Genomic DNA, 19,485 nt, shown 5'->3' with positions numbered 1-19,485 from the left:
CTCTTGAGCTTCTATTCTTAGTTTTCACCTTCTTTATGGGCAATATTGTCTCATCCAGAGATTTTCGAAGTGTGGTCCCCAGACCAGCAATATCACTTGGGATCTTATTAGAAATGCAGATTCTTAAGCCTGAATCAGCAGCTCGGAGGTAGAACTCATCAATTGATTTTGATATATGCAAAAGTTTGAGAACAACTTGTCCTTGTCATACGGCTTCATTTCATGGCTTTATCCCTAGTCTTGACACATCTGTTCCTTTCTAGATCCATACTTTAAATTGGATATTTCCACATGGAACATCTGAAGCTTCTAACTGAACTCATCCTCTTCCCCGCAAACCTGCCCTTTGGTGTTTCCTGTGTCAGTTAGCGGTGTTAGCTACCCAGTGTCCCAAACAAGACATCCCCAATCGCATACTTCCTCTCCCTTATCATCTCTATTTTTGTCTGCTCTTGAAATGGCTTCTGAATTCAAGATGCATTGGTTAGAAGGAGGATGAAAGCTATGTTATTGTAGCCAAGAAGGATTCAAGACGGACTGTTTATTCAGTGATCAGGAAGTCATTTGAGAGTTCAGTTTTGTTGAGTAGCAGACTAGATAAATGAAAGTACAGTCTTACAATAGAATGTTATTAACAATAAAAATGGATGAATTACATGTCCCAGAAGAGCAAGGATGAATCTCAGAAACTTATGTGATAAATTATTCCATTTATATAACGTTCAAGGGTATTGAAAACCAAATTATATAGTACTTAGGAATATACATGTATGTAGTAATAACACAGAGAAAAGCACGAGAATAAAAAACACAAACATATCACTCTGATAGCGAAGGAAGGATATGGGATTAAGGAAGAGCACAGAGGGCACTACAAATCTAAAGATAATGAATTCCTTTTCTTAAACTGAGTGGTGGGTACATGGGTGTTTTTTTGTAGTATAAGTCTTTGTAACTTACATGTATTTTATAAATATTATTTTTGCATTTATTAAATAGTATAAAACAATAAACATCTTAGAAGTAGCACTTTTAGACTTCATATTAATTAATTGACAATGAAAAGAAAAGAATTAGAATGACACTTAGAAGTCCAGATGAGGAACTTTTTCCAAGAGAAGAGACATGTGGGTACGTTTGTTGGCAAGGAGGCAAAGGAGTAATAGAGAAGGAAAGATCAAGGATGCATGAGAGATGGTGAATAATGAGGGAGCAAGGCCCATGAAACGGTGGGCCACACAGTAGCCTTGGAAAGAAAGGATAACCCCTTATCTCAATGTGGTAAGAAAAGGAGTCTTGAAGAAAGACAGGTGAAAATACACAGATATGGGCTAGGGGATAGAGACTAAGATGAAGGGTCTTACAACTGACAGCCTCAGTTGTCCCAGGAAAGTAGAGAGATTCATTTCTCTAGGGCAGTGTTTTCTAATCTTTCTCATGTCATGGCACACATAAAAATTAATAATATTTGGATGGCACCCTAGGGTGAAGAAAACAGCCATTTGTAACCAGAGGTACCTGATTTGGCACTGCAGCCATGCCAAGAGCTTGGAGGATAGTATCTTGACACAGCTGTAACCCATGTGAGGCACACTGGTTGGGAATTTGTGATCTAAGGCGGTGTTTTTTTTTTGTTTTTTTTGAGACGGAGTCTGGCTCTTTCGCCCAGGCTGGACTGCAGTGGCGCGATCTCGGCTCACTGCAAGCTCCGCCTCCCAGGTTCACGCCATTCTCCTGTCTCAGCCTCCCGAGTAGCTGGGGCTACAGTCGCCCGCCGCCACGCCCGGCTAATTTTTTGTATTTTTAGTAGAGACGGGGTTTCACCGTGTTAGCCAGGATGGTCTTGATCTCCTGACCTCGTGATCCGCCCACCTCGGCCTCCCAAAGTGCTGGGATTACAGGCGTGAGCCACCGCGCCCGGCCGGCGGTGTTTTTCAATCTTTTATTTTCATCATCACCTTTTGAAGGAGCCGTTTGAATCAATTTTTTTTTCTAAATATACCTACCCATGAAATTTTCATTTTGCACATCTACCGTTTATCCATTTATGTGCTGTATGTGTAAATGGGCTTTATAAATAAAATGAGTGATATTTTTTCTCCCCTCAAGAACCAGTTTTCACCTCTGTTAAGAATGTATAATCTAGGCTGAGCACGCTGGCTCACTTCTATAACCCCAGCACTTTGGGAGGCCAAGGAGGTGGGATTGTGTGAGCTCAGGAGTTTGAGACCAGCCAAGGCAACATAGTGAGACCTCATTTCTACTAAAAAAAAAAAAAAAAAAAAAATCAGCCAGGCATGGTGACATGCACCCGTAGTCCTATCTACTTGGGAGGCTGAGGTGGGAGAATCACTTGAGTCCAGGAGATCAAGGATGCGGTGAGCCGTGATTGCACCACTGCATTCCAACCTAGGCAACAGAGCAGGACCCTGTCTCTAAATACATACATACATACATACATACATACATTTATTTAAAAAATAATGCATGATCTATGGTAAAGGAAGTAGAAAATTTAGAGAGTTCGTCAGCCATTTACCACCTTGTCTACAAGTGGGAGGGAAATGGTAAAGGTAATGGATTAGGGACTAGGGAGGTAAATATGCCTACCCTTGTTTAAATAAAAAGCTCTTCACTAAAAGGGTGTTCCAATGCATTTCTTCTTAAAAATATGAAAAAAATGGAAGATATTTCTCCTCCATCTTTTTGCATTTCTTGAAACTCAAAGAGTAATTTCTGCATGTGAGTTCTGGTAAGTCTTGAGAGGAGGATAGGTGAAAATGCAGAGGTACATAGAGATGGAGAAAACAGGTAGGGATATAGGAAGGGGCCAGACTTATTATGCTGTTGATTATAAAGATTTATTTCTTAAGAAAATGAACTTTTGCTTTGGGTTTCCTTCGGAATGTGCAAAGGAATTCTTGACAGAATTTGAAATATATTCCATGACGTTAGTGCTAAACATTTACTGGAAACATATATTTCTAAATTTAACAAAACATAAATTTGGATTTTTAAAACAGTCCCTAGATGAACCTGCTGATAATTTCTTCCTACTCTCAAACTTTATTTCATCAACTGAGCTTATTCAAGCATTAGGCACTTAAAATTCTGTCTTGTGGATACTGAGGAATCTCGCATATTATTTAGTATATTGACAAGTTGTTTTTACTAATGTTTTTAATTTGTGTGAGACTATCTTTAGATGCTCTCCACTGGCTTTAATAGTGCCATTAGTCCCTGAAGAATTTAAATAATTTAAAAGAAATGTTGACAGACTAGCTTTTAGTAGAAACATAGTGTATGTCATTATAGCAAGAAAGCATTTTTTGACATTAAAGAAAACTATTCTAAGGTAATAATTTTGTTATAGTTTAAAAATATAACCAATGATCATGATGAAACCATGAGAGGTTAAAACTTTAATTAGCCCCTTCAATAATTACGTTGTTTACTTAAAAATTTTATTCACCTTATCTGGAAAAATGATATCAGTGTCTTTCTGAAGTCTCTCACTCATTTTCTTTTTAGTTTGGTACAATTATAACATCAGTTATGTCTGTGTTTCCTGGACTACAGTGTGATAAGGTGATAAACTGTTTATTTATAAGACTGTTTATATTTATTATCATTATCTTAGTCTGTTATATGGTAACAAAGAAATGATAAAAGTAGTTTTATAAAGTTTTACCAACAAATTTGTGGGTTTTAGAAGAGAGCTACAGTTAATCATTAGTAGCTTTTTGTTTCAAACTCAAGAGAAGTTGCAGTTGTAGAGTAGATATACGTTGGCTTAATAGCAGATGCTTTCTGTGTTTGCATTGAAGCATTCCATATCCAATAAAATACCACATAGAACATTACCCCCAAGAGAAACCCCAGAGTAACTGAAGAGGAATGCAATTTATGCATTCCTATGGAAAATATCCATCATTGAAAAACGTATCTGAATGTAATCTTCTGCTTTGCATTAAGTATAATTTTTGATATTAGATTCTTTTCCTTTTGAGTGACTATAAAGAGAAAGATTACAAAGCTGTTTTTGCTAGTTTACCCCTTATTGGTTTACCCAGTAACTTTTTGTGAAAATGCTTGCATTATGTAGTTAAATACTCTTGCCACTTTCAATTTCTGAGACATTTTCATTTACCTTCACTTAGAGGTATAAGCTACTGGCCTTGTTTATATGCTATTATCAGATGAGTACTGATACATGCTAATTATTCAATGTTCTAATTGTTTGTTTATTTTTTTATTTTTTAATGTCAGTGAGTTTAGCAGTGGATAGTCGTATACCAACTTTAGCAACACTAATGTGAACAAGTTCTGATAAACCACTACCATTGGACCAGCCTCTATTCTTTTCTTTAGAAAGTGAGTTCAGATTTAGAAAATCCAGACTTTAAAAAAGATAGTCACCTCTAATTTCTAGTGGAAAATTCATTGAGTAAACAGAAGGCAGTTTAATTGATTGTTTAAAATATGGGTGCTAGCCAAGCTTGGTGGCTCATGCCTGAATCCCAGTGTTTTGGGAGGCCTAGGCAGGAGGATCGCTTGAGCCCAGGAGTTCAAGACCAGCCTGGGCAACACAGTGAGACCCCATCTCTAAAAAAATTTTTTTTTAAAATTAGCTAGGCATGGTGATGCATACCTGTAGTCCCAGCTACGCAAGCGGCTAAGGCAGGAGGATCACTTGAGCTCAGGAGTTCGACGTTGCAGTGAGCCATAATGATGCAACTGCACTCCAGCCTGTGAGACAGAACAAGACCCTGTCTCTAAAAATAAAAATAAATGAATAAATAAATAAATAGAATGGGCACCAAATGATTTATTCTCTTTCATATATATATTTTAAAACAAAATAGTCTGTGAATTGAAAATCTATACAGTTTCTGGACATCCTCTGACCAATGAATTCTCCAGAAAATGTCAGGATCTATAATTAAGAAAATGCCAAGTCAGAATCACATTATTTACATAAATTTATTATTGATAATAACAATAATATTTAACATTTTTTAAGCCTTTACCATGTCCAGAAACTGTGCTAAGCATCTTTCATGTATGCATTATTTTATTTAATTCTCTCAGCATCCTTATGAGATAGGTATTATCCTTATTTTCAGATTAGAAAATGGAAGCTCTAAGAAGTTAAATATCAGTGATGTCATAGCAAGTGACTGAGGTGGTTTTCAGAAAAACCCACATAGTTTGAGCCACAGTCAGAATGTTACAGAGAACACAGCTCTGCATTTATGTGCCTTAATTATTCTATCTAGTCCATGTGACTTTTAAACACATTTTTAAAGAAATTTATTTTCCTTTAGAAATTTTTTCAGAACTCCCTGGGATACATATTTTAAACATTTTTATGATGAACTGCATTTTAAATTATCTTAAGCATTTGCTTTAATGCATTTTGTATTTACTAAATGAGATGTGATGAGGAAATCATGAAGCTACATTTAGTTTAAGATCAAGACATTATAATTTCAGCCTTAAAACAATAATGTTTAAATTGCTTCATTTTTGGTGCATTGGCACAAAAAGTGATCAACCTCTCAGCTTAGAAGGGGGGAAGCTCATGCTTTTCCTGTTTCTGTACTTACATTTTTTCTGCAATTAAAAAATGCTAAATTCTTATTCCACATAACAAATTAACATTATTAGAATGCAGCGAATGCCAAAACTTCACTAGGTATCCGGCAGTATATAGGTGATATATAGGTAATATTGACCTAAATATCTTTGAACAAAATTACTCAATCTTTATTTCTGAGTATAATATTTATGTATGCCCAAGATTAAACTGCGTAGATTTGGAGGCTGCTAGGGCTGGGTTTTTTCTTAATAAGAAACTGGATCCTAAACATCACATCCTAAATTATTACGCAAAGAATTAATAATCTAGCACAAGCCAGATAATCCTATTACAAAAACAAAACAAAAACAATGTAGTTTCATCACACTTTTTTTGGAGGGAAATCTATTTTGCTTCCAGGTAACTTGGATCAACAGTGGGTAGTAGACCTGGCCAGAGGATTGCTGCCTTCTGATTCTCTCTGATATCATCAAAGCTTTCAACTTTTAGCACCTGGTTCAGACATCCTGTTGCAATTGTTCTCTAATTCTTCTTCAAAAATCTCCTGCACCAGTGTATTCGGTATGATTTAAATGGAGTCCTTCATAAATTTAAGATGTCAAGTTCTCTTGATTTCATACTTCTTTCAGAGCTCATTCTTCCAACTGTTGTACATATGTAGGCATTTATTTGAGTATTTGTCTAAGAGTGGAATTGCTAGATTGTAGAGTATGCATATCAACAACTTTATTTATTTACTTACTTACTTACTAAAGATAGGGTCTTATTCTGTCACCCAGACTGGAGTGCAGTGGCATGACCACGGCTCACTGCAGCCTCAATCTCTTGGGCTCAAGCCATCCTCCTGCCTCAGTCTTCTGAGTAGCTGCAACTACAGGTGTGCACCAGCACACCCAGCTAAATTTTTTATTTTTAGTAGAGACAAAGTCTCACTATATTGCCCAGGCTGGTTTCAAACTCCTAGGCTCAAGCGATTCTCCTGCCTCGGCTTCCCAAAGGGCTGAGATTACAGGTGTGAGCCACTTCACTTGGCCTCAACAACTTTATTACACAATGCCAAAATGTTTTCAAAAGGGATTATAACAGTTGACACTCTTGCTAGCTTTGTGTAAGAGTTCTCATTGCTGCACGTCGTTATAAATAGTTGATGTTTTTAGGCTAAAAGGTTTGCCAATCTGATGAGTATGAAATGATATTTATTGTGCTTTTATTCACATTTCTGCAATTACTGATTCTCTCTACATGTAGGATTTCTTCATATATTCTGGATAGTAGTCCTTTGACAATTATATGTGTTGAAAAAAAATTCTTCCACTCTGTGGCTTGTCTTTCCACTTTCTCCATGGTGTCTTTTGATGAACAGAAGGTTTTAATTACACTGTAGTCAGATTTGTCAACTTTTTCCTTTATGGTGTGTGATTTATCTATTTTGTTAAAAAATCCTTTTCATCCATTCGTTATCATCTTGCAAAACTTAATATGTTTTTCTTTTGCACGAGGTCTTTAATCATGTGGAATTTATTTTTGTGCATGATATGAGTGGGGATCAAATTGCATAGGTTTTTGGCATATTAATAATTATCTTAGCACTAATTAAAAGTCGATAGCACTATTTATTGATTTGCAGTTCCTCCTTTGTCATATGTCAGATTTGGGGTGTGTGTGTGTGTGTGTGTGTGTGTGTGGTTATCAAGTTAAAGAAGTCCTACTTGATTCCTGGTTTGCTAAGAGTTTTTAATGATAATATAAAATTTTATAAATTATTCTGCATTTATTCATCCAATTATATTATTTTTTCCTCCATTCATTTGTTAATGTGCTGAGTTGTTTTACTTTCTTTCCAACTATTAAATCAGTCTTGCATTCCTAGGATAAATCAAATTTGATTATGATATACATTAAATGTTTTGCTGGATTTGATTTGCTAATTGTTTAGTATTTTTAAAGTTTATGATATTCCTATATTATCCTTTTAATGCATGCACTGTAGTGATGACTTCTCTTTCATTCTTGATATTGGAATTTGTGTCTTCTACCTCTTTTTTATCTATTCAAAGAAGCAGCTTTTTGTTTCATTTATTTTTCTCTGCTGTTTTTATTTTCTATTTCATTGATTTCTGTTCTTATTTTATTCCCTCCTTATGCTTTCTTTTGGTTTAATTTTTTTTCTTGGTTCTTAAGATGTGAGCCTTAGATCATTGATATGAAAGCTTTCTTCTTTCCTAATATAAGTAATGCTATGAATTGCTAAGTACTGCTTTATGTGCCTCCCACATATCTCAATATTTTATGTTTTCATTTGTAGTAAATTCAAAATACTTTCCAAATTTCCTTGTGTTTTCTTCTTTGAACTATGGGTTATTTAGAAATGTATTGTTTACTTTACAGATATTTGGGGGAATCCTCAGATATCTTACTTTTCTGTTATGGAAAGAGAGCATACTTTGCATGTTCCAATCATTTCTAATTTATTGAGACTTGTCTTATGGCCTGTAATATGGTCTATCTTCATTAATGTTCCATGAGTGCATGTGTGAAATGTATTCTGCTGTTGTTGGCTAGTATGTTCTACAAATGTAATTTAGATTAAACTGGCTGATAGTATTATTAAAGCCTTCTATATCACTGTTGATTTTTAAAATATAGTAAGTCCTCCCTAAACATCATTAATAGGTTCTTAAAACTGTGACTTTAGGTGAAACAATACATAACAAAACCAACTTTTTTCTCATCAATGTTATAATACAACGACATTGAATGATGCTATTCTAGGACTTGCTGTATGTCATTTCGCTTACAGTCTGTTTCCAAGAATCTATCAATGACATTAAGTGAGGACTTACTATATGTGTACTCAATGAATGAGATACAGTGTTTTCTGTGTATAAAAACAGACTTGTCTATTTTTCCTCTTGGATTTATGAGTTTTTGCTTCTTGATGTATTTTGAGGACTTGACTTTTTTTTTTTTTTTTTTTTTGAGACAGAGTCTCACTCTGTCGTCAGGCTGGAGTGCAGTGGTGTGATCTCAGCTCACTGCAACCTCCAACTCCAGGGTTCAAGTGATTCGCCTGCCTCAGCCTCCGGGGTAGCTGGGATTACAGGCACGCGCCACCACACCAAGCTAGTTTTTGTATTTTTTTTAGTAGAGACGGGGTTTCAGCATGTTGGCCAGCATGGTCTTGATTTCCTGACCTTGTGATCCACCCACCTTGGCCCCCCAAAGTGCTGGGATTACAGGCGGGAGCCACTGCTCCTGGCCGTCTTGACCTTCTTAAACTTTATTCGACGTTCGTCTTTATCCTTGGTAATATTCCCTGTTAGAATGCCATTTTTTTCCCCTTTGATATTGATATAGTCACTCTTACTTTCTTTTCCTTAGTGTTTGCATGATATATCTTTTCCCATATTTTTACTTTTAATTTATGTCTGTCTTTTAATATATTTGTATATCTTTTCCACTAGATCCTTTAACATATTAATTATAATTATTTTAAATTCCTTGTTGGATGGTTTCAACACCTGATTCATCTCTGGGTCTGGCTCTGATGACTTCTTAACTCCTTCAATGGTTTATATTCTTTATTGCTTTTTCCTGTCTTTTAATTTTTTAATTGAATGATGGACATTATACATACAAGACCATTGGAGACTGAGATAAATATTATTTATGCCTAGAAATGGGAGTTCTTTTCTTCTGCTAGATCATTAGGATGGAGGATTGAGTCAATCTAGTCAGCAGTTGAACTGGGTTTGTTTTTTATGGTTATTATCATTACCTTCAGCTCACCACTAACCTCAACTTTCTTTATGGGCATGCTGCGGCTACCCTGTGCTAAGTGTGAAGCGTGGAGGGCTGTATGCCTGCAGCCTGGAAGGCTTAACTATCTGTGCTCTTGCTCTTCCCCCAACAGTCAGTTGCTGATGTTTCTTAGTGAAAGGCATGGGATGGAGTTTGAGATTCTCTTGCTCTTTCCTCAATCTTAGGCAGTCCTACACTCATCAGTTAAGAATTTGAATTTTTCAGTTTTCTTCTTACTCACTTTTATGGCTTAACTTCTTTCTCCTGCACTCTGCAAAAGGAGAAACAATTTAAGTATCATATCTTACCTTGGAGGGGCTTACCACTCTTTGGAATTCATTTCACATCCTGGCATCAACTCTTCTGCCTCAGAGTATGTGAGAGGGTAATGAATATTTTTTCCAGTGGCTCTGTACCAATTTCTTTAGTAAGCTGAGAAGAAAAGTTTCTAGCTTTATCTATTTGAGTAAGTCCAGCTTATCTTCCCTGTCATTAAGGTGATAAACATGAAGGATCTTGGTACCTAATTTTATTTCTTGGTTTTGATAATGACTTTTAAAAATTACCTGCTCTGGTCTGCTTGCATACCAGTCAAGTTTGAAAAAGTAATGAATTAATCTTATCTAACAATGATTTTATGCCTTTGGAATGTCTACTTCAACATTAAATAGATCAACATTTCAGAAGAACTCTTTATTTTGTTTTATTGGCCCAGAATGTTACACGAAGAGGCTTGCGTTGAATTTCTGCAAATTGTTTAAAATATGAGGATTGCTACTTTGTTTTTCCTTGTGTTTCAGGTATTGGTGGTAATTTGGTGGCCATTCAGGCTAGCAGGATTTCTACCTACCTCCATTTACATAGCATTCCAGGAGAATTGCCTGATGAACCCAAAGGTTGTTACTACCCATTTAGAACTTTCTTTGGTCCAGGTATGTGCTTATGGATTTTTGCATATTTTAGATCAAGGGCTATTGCTCTCTAAGATTATAGGCAGGCAACATTTATTGAATATGTGTTTTGTGAAAGTTGCTCAACTTTCCGATTTCTGAGAGCTAATCCCAGTGAATGAAAAGGCATGTGTATTAAGTCTGCAGTTGCTGAGGATCTTTGTATAATGTTTCTCTTTGATGCCTCTTTCTGGGGTATCTTGCTTATTAGTTGTGAAAGAGAAACCTTATTTTGTGAAAGACAAAAAAAATAATTGCCAGGTGATTTCGGGAGGCAGATGTACTATCTTATCTATATTATTATTTTGGCCTTTCTAAATGTAGGCATTTGATCTCAAACAGACCAGTTGAGAAGGGATAACCTCGATTTCAAGGAACAGTGCATTATTTATGTGGCTATGAAGAAACAAAGGCACATGATTACCAAAAAACTAAGACCACAATTTTAAACTTCACAATTCTTGTCATTTTTTTTCCCTGATGAAAATAAGTGTGATTATTGACTTTTGTTTTAGAAAATTTTTTGTTGTTGTTGAGACAGGGCTTTGCTCTGTTGCACAGGCTGGAGAATAGTGGTACCATCACAGCTCACTGCACCTCAAACTCCTGGGCTCAGGTAATCCTCCCACATCAGCCTTCTGAGTAGCTGGGACTACAGGCACGAGCCACTTTGCTTGGCTAATTTTTTTTTTATCTTTATTTTTTGTAGAGATGAGGTCTCACTGTGTTGCCCAGGCTGGTCTTGAACTCCTGGCCTCAAGCAGTCCTCCCACCTTGGCCTCCTAAAGCTCTGGGATTACAGGTGTGAGCCACTGTGCGTGGGCATTATTGACCTTTGAATGAAGATCAGAAATGGCTACCCTTTTAATACCAGTGATAGAAGTCTAAAGAAATTAATAAAATTAAAACATTCTTGTACTTTAAGAACTTTATATTTTCTCTGTTTTTATGATAGATATTAAAGTGTGACCGATGTTCTTCATAGCAAGTTTTTATCAACCACCTTTCATTTAATTAACATATATAGTGGAAATTTCAGAGAATGAAATGAATTGTAACTACTTGAAATTTATTTTTGGCAATCAAATTTCATGTGATAGTATGAAGTATAGTAACTAGAAAGTAATCCTCAAATTTTAATAACTATGACCTATTATTAACCAAAATATAATTTTGTTTTAATTACTTTTACATTTTATATTACAGGAGTAAATAATAAGTCTGCTCAAGTTCTGCTGCTTTTAGTGATTCCTGGACATTTAATTTTCCTCTACACTATTCATTTGATGAAAAGTGGTCATACTTCTTTAACTATAATCTTCATAGTAGTGTATTTATTTGCCGCTGTGTTACAGGTAAGAGTTAAAACTTCTTGAAATCTCTTTTATGCTGAGACTGCTGTAAAAGTACAACTGTGGAAATATAAAAACACATGACACATTTTACCATTTCAAAAATCAACTGAACATCTTCATATTGATTTGATCTTCTTAAAACCAATAAACAATTTTGTGTTAGTCATCAATATTTATATTATTAGGTTCATGTAAACATTGTTTATTATAGAGTCAGATAATTTCACTATGGCTATATTTACTTTTCTTATATTTTCTTTCCCATGGAGCTAATAATCATATCTCTTTGCATTTGCATCATTTTCCATAAACCCATCTTTAATTTTTACCAATGGTTCTAGTTTTATTTTGGCTTCCTGGGCATGGCTTCTTGCTAAACTTTGTAGATTTGGTACCTTCTTCAGTGCGATAAGTCCTAATCCCTTAAGAGATGGATTCAAATAGTTCTTTGAAGAGATAACATTTATCATTTGGCTTTCAAGGAGTTTGGTGTGTAGGAAGGAGGCTAGAAGGTAGGTATGTAGACATTATTACACTCAAAAGAAACTACATTGATGATAATGATGGTAATGAAATTAGTTGGCATGTATAGTGTTTCCTGTATGCTCAGAAGCATTATAAGTGCTTTATATGTATTGATTCATTTAATTCTCACAAAATGCTATGAGATTTGTTCTTTTGATATAAATCAGCGATTTTCAAAGTGGGATACATACAAAGCAATGCATCGTGTGGAGGAAGAAAAGATTAAAACTTCATTTGTTTAAAATATCTGTTTTCTTCTATTTTTGTGTTTGCTTAGTAATAAATATATTTTAGCACAATGTTAAATAAGTATACCAAATATTTTATACTGAGAGAGTTGCATAATCTAAAACTTTTTGGAGATTACTGAGTTAAAACATAGAGGTGAGAAAGCACAGGGCTTGTGCAAGATAAAATAATTCATATATAGGATCTAACAGACAAGATAAGGTTAAGAAGGTTGATTAGGGCTGGTATAGAAAAGGCCTTAAATGCAAGGGAAATTAGAATCTATCCTTAAAATAACAAAACCCTTACAACTTGACATTTTTAACTTGTCTATTATGCTTTATAGTGCCTTAGATTTTACTAAAAGTCACCTATCGAATAATTAATTAATTTATTCATCCAGTAAACCTTCATGCTACTAGGTGGAGGGATGGCTTTTAAATCCCAGGAGGAATAAGTTCAGACTCTGTGCTCAAGGTCTTGTAGTCTAGAGGGAAGGCCACTATACGAACAAATAATTATAATGTACTATAATGTAAGTACTGAGTTTAGCTATATATGAAGTGCTTTCAGAGTTTGAAAGGAAAAGGAAGTACCTCTACCTGGGGAGTAATATTTTTCTATAGTTCAGTAGGGACAAAACTTATAGCAAATTGCTACTTTTATTGCTGTATATTATATGGTCATTTATTGTCATATATGTTTGATGCTGTTCTCTGTGTAACTATTGTGAAAAAGATGCATTCTTCAATTCCAGGGGAAATATTCAGAGACTAGTGTTTGGTTTGCTGATAAACAAGCCATTGCTGGAGCATATTCCTATTTGCAACTCTACCTCTTAGCCTCATGGATTATTTGACATTTATGTTTATGGTTCTGTGCCATTATACTATCATGCAGCATTTCACTTAAGTCAATGAAGGATATAAGTAATTTTTCTAGTTTATTAAAAATAGATTTCAACATATATCCACTGTGTACCTACATGCCTTTTAAACCTCTGATCTAAAGTCTCACCAGTGAAAGTTGAATAACTAGAATGGAGAAAAGAGTAATTATTAGTCTCTCTGTGTCTCAGTTACCCCCTCTGTAAAATGGGAGAGGTTGTACTATCTACCAGACAGGCTGCTTTGAGGATTAAATGAATTATTTATATAAAGTGTGTTTATAGCAGATGCTATATAAGTGTTAGCTGACGCTATTGTTGTTGTTATTAAAGATAGTATTATAAATGGTGTGTCATTGATTTCAGAAGGACAGCTGGAAACTATACTGTTGATTGAATTTTCTTATGTGTCTTTTATAACTTTAATTTTTATGGGCTTTGCTTTTCATTTTTCCCCCAAGAATCAGATATCTGCCAGAGTAGACCTTTGCGTTTGCAGCCTGACATTGTGCATTATTCTAATGGAATAGCTTAGGATAGGTTGTAAATTCTTAGATCAAATCTTCATGTTCTGACACTAGCATACACATAAGCACATGCACACACACACCTCTTTAAGGTTTAGGTAAAAGATCTTGACCTTCCCCACCTGGCTTCAGTCAATCCAAAGATGAACAGAATGAAGAAATAACTCCTTAAAGACAAAGAATCTTTGACCACTTAAAACTTACCTTTTAATATTCTTTACTAGATTGTCTTCCTTTTTTGATCTAGGTTAAATTTATATTCAAAACCTTGGTCCAAGCTCTTATTCAAATATTTTAGTTCATGCCACTCTTCTCATCCCTAAACTCTCTAATTTGATTGGATATTCTATAGTGCAGTTTTCCAATGCATGCTGAATTTCTCCCCATCTACATTCCTACCTTCTTGAGGGTTGAGACCATGCCTTTCCCTTTGGTATTCCCCACAGGACATGATATAGTGGCTGGTTTTATAAATTATTGTTGTTTTACACACTTCACAGACTAATACTCTTTGAGGAGCTTCCCTGCTAATTCCCCAACCCACTAAATGAAGGAAATCTATTTGAAGGAACCTTCATATTGCACTTATTATAATGACATAGTAACAATCATTTGCAGCACTTTTCCGTTTACTCAGATATCATCTCTTCCTGGAAGCCTTTCTTGAATATCTGATTTCCTCTGAATTGCCTTATTCTCTATTTCCCAAAGTACCCTGTGAATACCATTATCTTAGCGTTTTCCATATTATATCGACATTATAATATTTATTGTGTCTGTCTCACCCATTCTAGAAATAGGATCTTTGTTTACTCATTTTTGTATCTCCAGCACCCAGCCCTGTCCCTAGTGCTCAATTAATGCTTGTTAAAACTGAATGACTATATCTTGCCAGCTCCATCTCCTTCAGTGGAAGGAGGAGAAAATTTTATAACTGTATTTAGGTACAAGAAATCACAGAAGAACTAAAAAAAAAAACCTAGATTTTTTATTCTCCTTGTTTTCAATAAACACCAGTTTCCTCACTGACATAGGTATCCAAAATAAAAACAATTAAAAATGAAACACAGAACCCCACAACTTCTAACAGTGATCAGTTAAAATTGTAAGGTTTTACTGAAATGTTTAGAGATGAAATAACTTGATTTCTGGGGAAGTGGAAGTGGAGGGGTAAAACTGGTCATGAGTTGATAATAGATGAAACTGAGTGATGGTTCCTGAGAGTGATGGGGTTAATTTATACTATTCTACTTTTGTATATGTTTGAAGTTTTCCTTAATAAGGAGTTTTTAAAATAAAACTTTCAGATTTTAGATGTTAGTATAAGATTTTTTTTTCAGAGTATATCGTCTCTCAATTTTGGTCTTGTAGCTGAATGGGTATTTCTTACTTCAAATGAAAAGTAAAAAGCCAACTTAAATTTGAAATTCTTTGGCACTGGAATGGCTGAGTTAGTTTCTTATTTTGCCCTTAGCCATTTTTTGAAATTATTTTTTAAATTTAAGAAAAACTACTTACATGTGACAAATTACATTGTTTGGTGGTATTTGTTATGTGTCTTGCAATTAGAAGGAAGCTATCAAATGTGGTTTTGTTATGTGATGTTTAGGCCACTGAACCACAGTCAGAAGATGTGATGGATTATACTCTATTCATGTTCTTGCCCAGTCCCCAAGAGCAATCAGAGTAGCTAGACCATATCAAGACCAGAGTAATGTGCTAAGAGACATTCCTATTTGACATACCACCAATCACATTGCTTTTTGAGTTTATTTTTCTTCAACAGTAAGGATGAGTTGGTATCTAGCTAACCATCTTGATCCATTATACCTTTTATACCATCAGTCAGCATTTATGAGACTACCAGGTGTGCTTAAGGCACAATTGTTTGTTTTAGAATATAATTTTTAATTTATGTTAAACTAGCACATTGAACCCACAGCTTTGATTTCATAGAAGCAGAGTATACTTTCCTCTACAAACTTAGACATGTTTCTTGGGTTCTTTCTCTCTAAGCAGTGATTCTCCCAGCCTTCACATCTACTTACTCGGATGCTCCATTGACTGCTCAAAGCCTGTTAACTTATGAACTCAAAAGCATAATATGGGATTCCAAGTTAGGATGGGCATTGCTGGCCTTCCTTTTAAGATGTAACGAAGGGAATCTTACTGTCATCTTCAGGATTTTCTGTTTGTTTGCCTTACGCCCTACGGTATTCTTCAAAGACTAGTCCCTTGACAGCATAATAAACCTGAGAAGGTACAAAGAAAACTATCAGTTAAATAAGCATACTGATAATCTCTTGAGCAAAGAAGGAACAGCAGTACATCTTTGTTTGTTTCCCTATTTAATTTAAGGCTTCTACTAGTTGTTCCCCTTTGTATTAGAAATCCTAAATATATATCCTCTATGAAAAAACAAAAACATAAACATGTCATCTGTTGGATGACACATCCTATAAGAGGCAAAAAGATTGCCCCTAGAAAAACTGAAAGCAGAGGCCGGGCGCAGTGGCTTACGCCTGTAACCCCAGCACTTTGGGAGGCTGAGGCGGGTGGATCACGAGGTCAGGAGTTCAAGACCAGCCTGACCAACATGGTGAAACACCATCTCTACTAAAAATACAAAAAATTAGCAGGGCGTGGTGGTGCACGCCTGTAATCCCAGCTACTCAGGAGGCTGAGGCAGGAGAATCTCTTGAACCTGGGAGGCAGAGCTTGCAGTGAGCCGAGATCACACCACTGCACTCCAGCCTGGGTGACAGAGCGAGACTCCATCTCAAAAAAAAAAAGAAAAAAAAAAAGAAAAACTGAAAGAGGAGAAAAAAAGACTATAATTAGATGGGTGATCACAAATGTAAATAAGTCTATTACTATTCAAATCTCATTATTCTTATCCACTATTTTACTCATTTGATTAAAAACAACAATAACCCCTTTTGTTTTACTATTAACAGTTTTCTGTTTTATTATGATGATTATGTATATATGGAGTATATAAATATTTTTTCTGCTATAAAGTATCCCAGTGGAAAAAGAAAAATGAGACTTCTCTAGCCCTTAAATTCAATAGCCCTATTCTATTGAATTCCAACAAGGTATTTGTTAATATTATTAGTAACAATGAATTTAAACTATTTCTAAATGAAATGTTGAATTTTCTATTTTAGGCAATTATTGTTTCTTACAGAAAATTAGATTATTAAGAACTCTACTAAAATTCTAACAGCACCAAATTCCATGGGAAATTTATTTTGAAAGCTTAGTTGTAGAAAAACTTTGCCTTTGGCTATGTCTGTTTTCACATGGGAGAAACAAAATGTTTCCTTTAAGGGGTAGAATGGCAACAAATTCTCAATACATAAAGTTGAGAATTGTAAATATCAGGATTTTATCAAGTATATAGTACATATAGTGTGCCAACTACTGTGGTAGTCACTGTACAAAAGAAATAAAAGGTATTGTCCCTGCCCTTAAGAATCTTCTCTTAGCTGTAGATTAGATTGAAATGCATGAAACAGCTAGAGAAGAACCCAAGACTTACTTCCTTATAACAATACAGTCTTTTTCCTCTGTAACTTCAGAATAAATTAAATTTTGTGCCTATGCCTAACTTTCACTCCTTGAAAGTGCTTTAATAGATTCTTTTTGGAGGAAGGAGATCAGACAATATAAGTTTTAACCACTGAGAAATTCAGTATCAACAAATATGAAACTGCTCTTAGCAAAATAGTAATGTTTATACTTCTTATTAATATAATTTTAAAAACAAAAGTCTAGTTAGTTTTTGCTATTACTTTCACTAGGCAATACTTGTTTTTGAATTTTATGCATACATGCAAATTGCACCATCTCATATTTTCCAACAGATTCATATTCTCAAGAAAAAAACTTGTTCTCAGCAAAGCCCAAGCCCAGATAAATGCCCCTCATGACAAAACTTATAACCAGTATATTAACTAATAAACTTCCTAATAAGTATTTCTGTTTTATAAATAACCAGAGCTCCTGGTTGTTGAACATGTGTTTGTAATGTGAATATACCTATGACACTAACAGTGCAGACTAAGAGCAAAAATGTTCCATTTCTCATCCAGTAGAACATGCTTGGAGCAGAAATACAGCCAGTGACCTCTACATACTTACCAAAAGGAGCATTGACAGTATCTTCATTCTGAAGTCATGTTCACATGATTCAGTGTTATTATCTTAACTACAATGACATAAAAATAAATTTTTCCACAAAAGAAAAATACAAGCCAGACTGTCTGTCATCCAGACATCACATACGAAGGGCAAAAGATAGGCCCCCAGTAAGCAGAGCATTGTAGAAATATCAGTCTTCGGAGTCACTCTTGAGTCTGAATTTCTTCTTTGCTACTTATTTTGTATCCATAGTCAGGTTTATTAACCTCTTGTAACCTTATTTTTCCCCTACATCAGAGGTTAGAAATGAGGGCTAAGAAAATATATATAAAGTACTTGCTAGAGTGCCTAGAACATAGTGAGTTTCCAATAATGGTAGTAGCTGCAGTTTATCATGCTTATTGTCATGGGCCTCATTTTTTTCTTTCCCTCAGTGTTAGAGCTGGTTATTCAATACCCTGAGCCCCTTTTCATCTCCTTACCACTCACCTTCCTTTTGGCCCCTGTTCTTTACTGCAGAACTCTTCTTATTTATTCTCTGATGACTGCCCTAAGCTTCACATACCACGCTTTCATTGCTTACTTCCAGACTGATATCTCCAGTCTGGACTCCTGTTCTACATCTCCAGTTAAATGTTGAAGAGACATCTCACACTCAACACATCCCAAAATAAATTCCTTATATCCCCCATAACCTTTCCCATTCCAGGGAGGTGTTGAGCAAGAACCCACAAGTAGGGACAGTGAGAAGGGAAATAGGCCAGCCTTAGATATACAAGCAAGGATCCCCTGAATCCCTCAGCCTTTGACCCCAGAAAGTCCCTCTGGGATAAGAAGAGCTTTACTCCCATAGACTCTGTATTTCATGTGTACGGGTGCCCCAAATCCTGACCGTCATGGTCATCACCGTTGTCTTAATACTGGTGAGTCCATGCAGTCTAATAGGAAGACTCCTGGACTAGGAATAAGTATTTATGGGTTCTAATTCTAGCCCCTTCTTAACTTTATGACTTTTGCTAAGTCACAACACTCTCTGTGACTTAATTTCCTCTGTGATTTAATTAACAGGGGGAGCTGTTAATAATTAAGGTGGCAAGCATAAACCATTACTAAGCTAGGCAAACTAGGAAGTATAGTGACCCTAGCTATCACTCAGATCCCATTCAGCATTCATGATGTATGATTTTACGAGTTGCCATTCCTACAGTACAGATGATGTGTTACAAAACCATTGTCGTACATAACTAGTAAAATATATGTTAATACTAAAACAATCTGGTAATTAAAATAGTCTATTAATATTAAAATCATCTGTTGTTACTACTAGAGTAATATTAAGTTAAACTGGCTTATATGGATTAGCCAGAAAACCCAGGCAATACAGAAAACCTTGTTTTCCTGAAAATAATTGTATTCCAAGTCTAAATAGCTAATTTTAAATTCATCTGTTAGACACTATCAATTT

The 19,485-nt window shown here is 35.2% G+C and overlaps 1 protein-coding gene across 8 annotated transcripts in view; it reads left to right on the top strand.

The window, feature by feature from the left end:
• Positions 1-19,485, top strand: part of SLC41A2 (solute carrier family 41 member 2) — a 156,877-nt gene that overhangs the window by 102,402 nt on the left and 34,990 nt on the right. For all 8 annotated transcript variants that reach the window (XM_009426136.5, XM_063786024.1, XM_009426133.5 and 5 more), the window contains exons 9-10: positions 10,204-10,335; positions 11,560-11,708. In XM_009426136.5, the coding sequence (XP_009424411.1) occupies positions 10,204-10,335; positions 11,560-11,708 (281 nt within the window). The remainder of the gene's footprint in view (positions 1-10,203; positions 10,336-11,559; positions 11,709-19,485) is intronic.

Source organism: Pan troglodytes, chromosome 10 (genome assembly GCF_028858775.2).
Source record: "Pan troglodytes isolate AG18354 chromosome 10, NHGRI_mPanTro3-v2.0_pri, whole genome shotgun sequence".
Lineage (NCBI taxonomy): Eukaryota > Metazoa > Chordata > Mammalia > Primates > Hominidae > Pan > Pan troglodytes.
Note: the sequence above shows the minus strand (reverse complement) of the source record. Positions and strands in the feature narration are given on the sequence as shown.